The sequence below is a fragment of the Xiphias gladius genome, chromosome 19 (assembly GCF_016859285.1).
Source record: "Xiphias gladius isolate SHS-SW01 ecotype Sanya breed wild chromosome 19, ASM1685928v1, whole genome shotgun sequence".
NCBI classification, from domain to species: Eukaryota; Metazoa; Chordata; class Actinopteri; order Istiophoriformes; family Xiphiidae; genus Xiphias; species Xiphias gladius.
This window is the reverse complement of record NC_053418.1, coordinates 5,737,234-5,746,088: the sequence shown is the minus strand read 5'-3', so window position 1 is coordinate 5,746,088 and position 8,855 is coordinate 5,737,234. Positions and strand designations below refer to the sequence as shown.

General features: G+C 37.2%; 1 protein-coding gene across 1 annotated transcript; it reads right to left on the bottom strand.

Annotated features, from left to right (window-relative positions):
* Window positions 1-989: 989 nt before the first annotated feature.
* Window positions 990-8,607, bottom strand: nipsnap1 (nipsnap homolog 1 (C. elegans)). Its single transcript, XM_040155445.1, has 10 exons — window positions 8,340-8,607; window positions 6,382-6,509; window positions 5,626-5,671; window positions 5,066-5,160; window positions 4,596-4,666; window positions 4,251-4,391; window positions 3,238-3,269; window positions 3,008-3,102; window positions 2,737-2,820; window positions 990-1,636 (listed from the first exon to the last, which is right to left on the bottom strand). Exons 1-10 carry the CDS (start codon window positions 8,414-8,416, stop codon window positions 1,572-1,574), a joined length of 834 nt encoding a protein of 277 aa, XP_040011379.1. The 5' UTR covers window positions 8,417-8,607; the 3' UTR covers window positions 990-1,571.
* Window positions 8,608-8,855: the final 248 nt, after the last annotated feature.

Here is an 8,855-nt window from a genome sequence, read left to right as displayed (position 1 = left end):
GGATTTGGTGTGCAAGAACTTGACTGACCTGCTTAGAGCCCAGACCGCAACCCCGTCCAGCACCGTTGGGATGAATTGAAAAGCTGACTGGGAGCCAGGCCTGATCACTAATGCTCTTGTGGCTGAATGGGAGCAAATCCCTGCAGCCTGGTTCGAAAATCTGGTGGAAAACCTTCACAGAGGAGTGGGGGCTGTTATGGCAGCAGATTATTAACCAGTAGTTTTGGAATGAGGTATTCAACAAAAAGGTGTAATTTTCAGGTACCCACACTGGACCACATAGTCTAGCTGTACAGGACAGACAAAATAAACAAGTTGGAATAAGTTGGTCAATTTGCATATTTTGATTAAGGGAAGAGTCTTTTATTTGATTGACTCACAGACTTACTCTACACTTCCCAAACGCCACTTGATGGTCAGTCAAATCTATGTCCTACGACTTTTTTTCTCTTGTTTTTTTTGTTTTTGAGGGTTTTTTTCTGTTCAACCACTTCTCAGTAATTATTTAAGTAGCTGTAATGTTCCTTCTTCCAGAAATGGAAACATGTTCAGATCATTGAGCATTCACCATTTCCCTTACAAAATAGATTTTTCTTATAACAATATAATCAGAGGGAGGCCAGGCACTAGCCATTTAGAATGTGGAGGTATAAAAGGTATTCAAAGTTATGTTAGTATAACAATGATTGCTTAAAAGCTTTTTAACCACCAAAACAGTTCATTTTGCTTAGTTAAACTTTAGTTATATTGTTTAGCTTTCAGTTATACCATTTCTGAAAACTTGACTGACCACAATCCCAAGGTCCAGTTGCCCTGTTTAAACATTTTTGTCTGTGAAACACTGGTGCTGCATTTTACAATACAAAACACTGCTATGTATTAGTCAACTTTTATTTTGAAAAGACTAACCCCTTCATAGTATAAGATACACATATTCCCCCTATAGGCTAAAAAAAAAAAAAAAGTTTAATCAGTGAAATGGTCAGATATTTCAATGATTGAGGTAGTCTGACAAGTTTTATTCGATCAAACATGTCTTTCACAGTCACAGTTGTGAAGCTCAGTGTGATCTCATTCACTGTGATTCATATACAGTCATAAAAACGCAAGCGTAAAAGGCTGGTTGGAGACCATTCCTTCATTGTGAAAAACAAATGCATGATCCATTACCATAATTAATGATAAAAAACAAAAAGCAGCACCTAGCTCTACGCAATCATTATGTAAATTGCACTAGATTGGGCAATACTGCAAATACAGTATAATTTTGTATTTTAGTGTTTCAATTTTTTCATTCCTTATTCCATGTGACCTAAACTTACGAAATGTTTGTATTTCAAGATTCTCAATATAAATGCACACCAACGCTTTATCATTGCTTTTTACGACTGACTGGCTGCTGTGCAAATATAGAATAAGAGAATGTTTTTGTTTACATACTTGGTGGTAACACAGATCGTCCAGCAGATAAAAAGAAATACAATCAGTAAGACCAGGACTCAGTCCATGCTGCTCTGGCACTAGGTGAAAGAGTTTCTGTCATTCAGGTGTTTGCAGTTTCAGTCATCTTCTCATTGTAATGGTGAATTCTTTGTGGGAATCATTATTCTAGACTCCATGCTTCGGATCAAAGGTACTGAGGACAGACAGAGACAAACATGTTAAAGAGTTAACATAAACTCTTCCTTGTTAAAACAACATGGACATACTGGAAATGTCCACTTTAAAAAATATACCAAGAAATAAAACTGTACAATTCACAAGTTAAAACTTTATCCCATTTTGATATGATTTGTAAAGCCCTCTCTGAAAGTGAAGCAGGGTATCTGGCTTATTTCATTGTTTGACATAGGCCAGTACATTTATTGTAAATTAGTGTTAAATTAATGAATGTATGCCTTTATATCAAGGTTTACTGTTTCCATGAAGCATAAAACATTAGCCCTTTATTGGATATATGTTTTATTCAGTCACGAAAGCTCCTTACTAATAAACTAACTTATAATGCGCAGTATATATCCCAATGTTTACCTGCTCACTCTGCTACAGTCATATCCTGCTGCTGCAAAATTGCTCTTGCTGAACACATTTTTGTTTGCTCCACCTCTGGGTTCTGTTCTCTACAGTACCTGAGGGGGTTATGCTACGATCTGTCCCTGCGCTCTCATCTGTTGCTCCATACTCTTCAAAAAGAATGACAGGCCAGTAAACTTGGTATGTAAATATAAAAGTTGGCTGATTGCCTTTTACTCTGTCGCTATTGACTTCACACTTCAGAATGAAATCTTAGCCTTATCATTTTGTGGCAAAGATGTCAAAAAACCTTTACATTGATGCAATGGTGTACAGTTTTCTGACAAGTGGAAATGGGGATTTTGGTACCACCTCAGACACCACATCATAATAATTAATGGAGGAAATGTGAAACTAAAATTGTTGTAATTTATATTCAAAATATTTTGGTAGATATATTAGACTCCAAAGAGTTTGGAAGACATAATTTTAAGATAAAATGAACATTGTAACACTACAGTCTCCACTTCAGACACTAATTCAACCTGAACAGCAACAGATTTCTGAAAAATATATCGTGCACAACCACAGAAAATACTGTACTCTTATATTGCACAGTTGCAGTTGTATTACAAAAGTAATTTAATGAGGAACACAGTAGCTTTGACTAAGTGGTAGATTTTTAATTGGGACTATTTACGTGGGTAAAGTGTCTCATACTACCTGTAAAATACACATTTACATTCCATCCCTCCTTCAGCCAGGCAGAGTTTCTTGTCTCCTCCCGAGACTGGAGACTTTCATAAGCTGTAAACAAAAAGACATCAAACCACATACAGTACATCTTGTAAGTGTGGATGAACATTACTAACATTCAACTTTAAGATGTACATGATTGCATATTGCTAAACAACAGTGAATGGCCTATGGTAAACGTACTTTACTTCAAAATCTATCACAAAACAATATACAAAGTACATATGTAAATACTCACCCCACAAGTGATGAACAACATACAGGTCACCGATCTGTGAGAAGAACCCGCCCACTGCCTCGTCGTTCTCCTGTCTGTATCCGATTGCCCTCGCCCTGTTGAAAGACAGGTCATTTTCAGGAGTATAATGATAACCCCAGCACCTCTAATACTTAATGCTCACACGGGAAACAGTTCAGGGAACTGATATATTACTTCTGTAAGTTTAAAATAAGCTTGTTAACCCTTACCAGTGGTTGCCCCATTCAATCATGGTTCCCGGCTGAAACACATGTGAGGAGATAAAACATGGTTTAAACTAAAATACAATAGGACATACAGTAGCTCATCATCCCCTCCCAAAGCACATCCACACACAAGGCCTAAATCAGTGAAAGTGCTACGGTATGATCCAGCACAGTCGAACAAGCACAAAAGCAAATTTCTAGCTTGCATATTTTAAACAGAGCGGCTAATTCTATGTGCCACACGAGCCCACATGCAGGAAAACATGGAGCACACAGATTTCATCATAGCTAAGTTTTGAGCAAATTCATAGTGTCTCTATTTGTGAACAGCTAACTCCTCAATACAACAAGTCATCAATGAATAAGTAAGTGCCAATAACACAGGCAGTCCTGGAAGGGCAAAATAGTGGAATGGACACAATGTGAAAATAATATGATTGTACCAAACACAATAGCTAATCTCTTGGCAATAATGTGCACTGCAGTGTCTTGTTTGCTAAAAATTATGCAGTGAAAATGCATCCGGTCATTAGCTGATCTGAGAGCTAAAATATGCATTGTCAGTAAAGAGAGAACATGATTGCATCACTCACTGAAATCAACAAGTAGCCCAATAGTATGCAAACAACTGTTGAGAATAAGTGAAATAGTAGTGGTGTGTGTACATCCATACTACTAAAACTGTAGAAAACCATTATACTGCCAAAGTGGCAGCCATCCATTTGGAGTGTTTCCTCAAAAGGCTCCAGAAATTCTAGCTGTAAAAGTAAAGGAGGACCCTACCTTTTCACGATAATATTAATACTAGTGGCCCCTGAATGTACAGTATACAGTATAGTTCCCAGATTCAGTTGACGTGCCATACAAAATGCTATATGACATGACTGATTCATTTTAAAATGAAAGTACACAGCTACCTGAAACCATCAGCACTGAGTGACTGTGTTAAGTCTCTTACACTAATACACACACACACACACACACGTAATTTTTATATGTGTAATATAGGTGGATACCTTGAGGTAATAGGTGCGCATTTCATAGATGTTTGGGCCTTGTCTTGGCAGGGGTTCATTCCAAAAACTGAATTCAAGAAGAAGCTGGTTTCGCCTTGAAATCAACATTTTTGCCCTCTCTTTCCGAAACTCTAAATACTCCTGAAGAGAGACGAAAATGCTTTCAATGAAACAAAGAAATATACAAAGATATACTACGCCGTACTTTTCTGCTGTGAACTACAATTCTGTAAAGTCAAGATAAAAACGCCGAATCAGTGTAAACTGCATTTTAAATATCAACTTTATGCATCTCTGCACTGTATTTTCTATTATTTAACAAAGGAAACAAGGTGTGCAGCAAACCTTGTTATTGTTCAACTTCTTCAGGCATTCAGTCAAGGCTGGGTAGCCTCCTCTGTATCGCCATAGATGCACTGCAGAAACAGAACAGCAGATGTCACTGTCGCACTTTGTGAAGTCTGATGCCAAGAGATACAGACCCTCCATCACCATCTATTCACTTTTTGCTGCCCCTGAATGCACTTCAATGTGCGTTATAAGCTTTAAACTATCATATGTAAAAGGAGAGGTGTTGGTGGTGAGTAATGTTGTAGTCTGTTTGTCCGTGTATCTGTACATTTTTCGGTGATGCTCTGCCAAACAAATTAGAGCCGAACTGCAGCCACTCAAACTAAGTGTTTATGAGGCCTTGAGGTAGATAAATACAGATAGAAAATGAAAAAAAAAACAGGGACTGTGATCAATAAGAGCTGAAACTTTTCTTCATCATAATTTTTGCCATGATTTCTGTTTACTGTTGCACTGCTGCTCACCGGCTTGATCCTGTTCTCCGTACCAGGTATTCCAGCTTCCGACCACCTCACATGGATAGTCCTGGTCCCGATGGAGCCTGTTTTGCACCTCTGCCCTATAGTCAGCATATAAAAAACAAGTGCAACACACAGTGATTCTCTGAATGTGCGTAGAGTTATGATATACTGTCACTTCACCATGATAACTAGCTAGAGGGTACTCCGAGAGCATGATGTCTACAACTATCCAAATTGCTGTTGTACCTAAAAACGTTATTCCTATTACCTTGATTTTACACTAAATTAATCTCATGATTCTGTAAGAATACTGTTACAATGGAATAAATACCATATTTTTAATGGGGTAAACGCTTAACTTGCATAATCAACAAAATTTAATTGGCTCAAAAATATCTAACCTTTATTAGGCCACCTGATTATACACATATGGTCTATAAATTAGTATTTCTTTTTTAAATGTACTATTGACAGAAATCCAATAATTCAAGCAAAAGACTGAAAACATAACTTGACTGGTCAAGGTAATGTAGGGAATCTTTTAAAACAGTGAACACACTCACTCTAGACTGTTGTATGCTTCCAGGCACTCTGGTTTGACGTTGTGAACTAAAAGAAAAAAAAAAAAAAAAAAAGGGGAGAGTGAGAGAGAGAGACAGAAATCCAGATTAATCAGAAATGGGTTTTTTTTTTTAAAAATACATGCAAATTCAACAATCAAATTCTTCTACAAAGTAATTTCACACTCCAATTCAGCAAAGACTTCCATATACAAAACAGATTCACTTTCAATAGGTTATAGGCTACGGCTGATAGAGTGTTCAAATTGAAATTCCTACATGGGTTGATGTACGTCACAAAGAAGATCAAAGCCCAGGGAAAATGATAGATTTCTCCTCAAGAGCCAGACACAGTTATCCCAGCAGATTCAAAAGAAAACCAGACAAATTGTTTCGATGTCACATATAAAACTTTTCAGACTCTATACATCAAACTATTATAGTACAACTTGTTGCTGCCTATATGAGATGTACGTATAACAAATACTGTAACTTGTTAAAGTGCAGTCCAGTGCTTGTCTCTCGTGTTACTTTCAGTTTGCTCTGAGGTCACTGAGGCCAGTGTGGATTGAATTTAATTAACATGATTTATTTAGCTGTTTTCTGCAGAGACAAATGGATGATAGACGGTTGAGACTTGAAACAGGATCCATTTCATTACAATATGATGTAATTGGATCAGATTCACTTGTGCAAACCCATGCTTAAAGAAAAAAAAAAAACCCTCACTTGTAAGTAAGTAAAATGTCTTATGCCTACATTGAATTTTATACAGGTTACTGGTCTCTTTCTTTGACAGCAGGTTGGAGTGGGCATCTTTCCTGGCATCGACTTTGTGCACAAATAAGGAACGAAACCAGCCTTTGTCACTGCTTTCTGAAAACCTCCTACACAGAAACAAGATGAAAGAAAGTTTCACAAAGGCTCAAAGCAAGAACATAAAACAGAGAAGTTGTCAATAGAAGAAAGACAAACTTAAAAGGAAAATAGAGATGTGTGTGACATATTGGCTAAAAGATAGTCATGCTAATATCTTTTGATATTAAGAATATGCATACTGTATGAGTGAGTGGGCTGAATGCCATAGCTTGTGTCTTTGGCATGCAACTTCTTCTCACACACTCTGGAGTGAATAAAATGGGAATATCATCCACTTTATGAACTATTGTTACAATCTAAGAGGTTCCAATCTGTATTTTAATGGGACTAACTGTCTCTGAAAGTCACAAAGCAGAGACATAAGACTTGAATCTGTCATTTGGGCAGGCTGTACTTTCTGGAGCTCTTCCACATAAAGCGAACTGAAGATGATCAAAACAGTGGCATTAAAGCAAACAGGGACTATTCCGACCAGTAGTACCACTACATTAAGCTAAAACTGAATTATTTACAGCTCAAATTTACAGAAAAAAAAAAAAAGATGAAAAAAATATTAATAGCAATAAGTTACATATAGCCTGTCTTTTCAAAATGTCAGGTTGAACTTTAAAAAAAAAAAAGAAAAAAGAAAAAAAAACACTAATGCCTTACATAAACACATAAAAAGTTAAAATTTAAAGCAAAATTGGACTAGTAAAATTTGTCAATGAAACCAGCAGGAAAATTCTCAGCTGCTTCACTGACTACACAAAATATGTCTATTTATATGCAGTGTTAAACAGAGCTGCCACACTCAGCTGAACCTCAAATCCAAGGACATTTTATTGACTTTCAGAGCTTTTTTTTTTAAACTCGTAATTTTGAAACCATGTCAATGTAAACATTGACCTCAAATCCGGATTTTTCACAGGATCTGAGGCGCTGGACCAAGAGCAGCCCATGGAGAACAGTTGGTATATGCCCACTTATGGATTAGGGAGCTACATTGTGCATATGTTTACTTATACGTAGGACTTTCAAGGCCGTCTGTTAAGTCACAAACACTTTCTAAGAATTTATTTTATTAATTAAAATCCACTAACTTTCAAGGTCAGTGAGACTCTTTTAATAACCTCATGGGCCAATGGCTTTAATTGGGTGCTATAATTAGAAATGAATTTCCCATGGCACCCTCCCAAAAATAACAAAGTTATAGTGTTACAGCCAAAAACTTCAGCCAATCAAGAAATGCACACGGTGCAGAGGCAAGGAGAAGTTGTTAACAATGGGTAATTGCATTTAGTGTAGCTTTACAGGACAAAGTTCAGAGGTCCTGCAAATGATTAAAGTTGGTGTGGAAAAAATGCCTTGTTGTTGTGTTAATAATGGCCCTGTTTTCTGACATAAAAAAGGTACAACACATTGTAACTCACCCACCCACTGATTCACTTTAGCATTTAGCCAATATATCTAGCAAAATGTGTTAGACTTGAGTCAAAAGAATAAAATGTATGAAGTCACACGGTTAACGAAATGTAGGGGGGGGGGGGGGGGGGGGCCGACTGTTAGAAAGCTGTTAAGGTTTGGTTAACGTTACGTTAGCCGGCCAACGTATAGCAAACAGAAAAGTCGGTCACGTTGTGCTTTAGTTCTGGGGTTTCAATTTCGGCAGCTAATTAACTCTAGATGATTGATAATTCCTGAAGTGAATTGAATTCAATTCAATTCAATTCAATTTACAGTTAGCGACTCACTCAACGAACCCTCCAGGTAATAAATACGTAAAGTCACATCAGGCATTTTACTGAATGCTTAGCTAAACGGTACATTTAAAGAAAAGAAAAAAAAAACTTAATTACCTGCTCGCCTGGTGCAGATTCACAGAATACCTGTACAACTTAGGTCCCTTAGACCACACAGAGGCAGCCGTCGCCATGTTCCACTGTCAGGTAAAAACAACCTCTTTTGACACGCAAAACAGACCGGTCTGGTTAATGTTTACCTCCCTATCGGTGATGTGCGGACGCGTTTAATCCAGTCACACGCGAGTTAACGTTAGCCCGCCGGGAGGTTTAAAAAAACACGCGTGACTGGGTGACGCAGTACGCAGCGATCGATACGCACAATCGATCAGACCTGATGAGTTGAGCGTGCCTTTCCGGGATAATGATTAACTGCAAAACAATTAGACGCTTTTGAAAAACACACAGCATAAAAAAATACGTGCTTAAATTTAAATTCTATGTATAATGTACTGTTTGTGTAGGCTACTGCTACTTTATTTAATTTTACTTTATTTTATTATATTTTTTTTCTTATAGCTATACATATCCTGTACACAACTCAAGGCTTTGGATGTCTGTGTACTATTTTAT

Coding starts and splice junctions, on each gene's coding strand:
- nipsnap1 (XM_040155445.1), bottom strand. CDS start 8,416: ATGGCGACGGCTGCCTCTGTGTGGTCTAAGGGACCTAAGTTGTACAGG. Junction 5,161..5,625: donor GAAGCATACAACAGTCTAGA/GTGAGTGTGTTC, acceptor TGCTGACTATAG/GGCAGAGGTGCAAAACAGGC. Junction 4,667..5,065: donor CGGAGAACAGGATCAAGCCG/GTGAGCAGCAGT, acceptor CTGTTTCTGCAG/TGCATCTATGGCGATACAGA.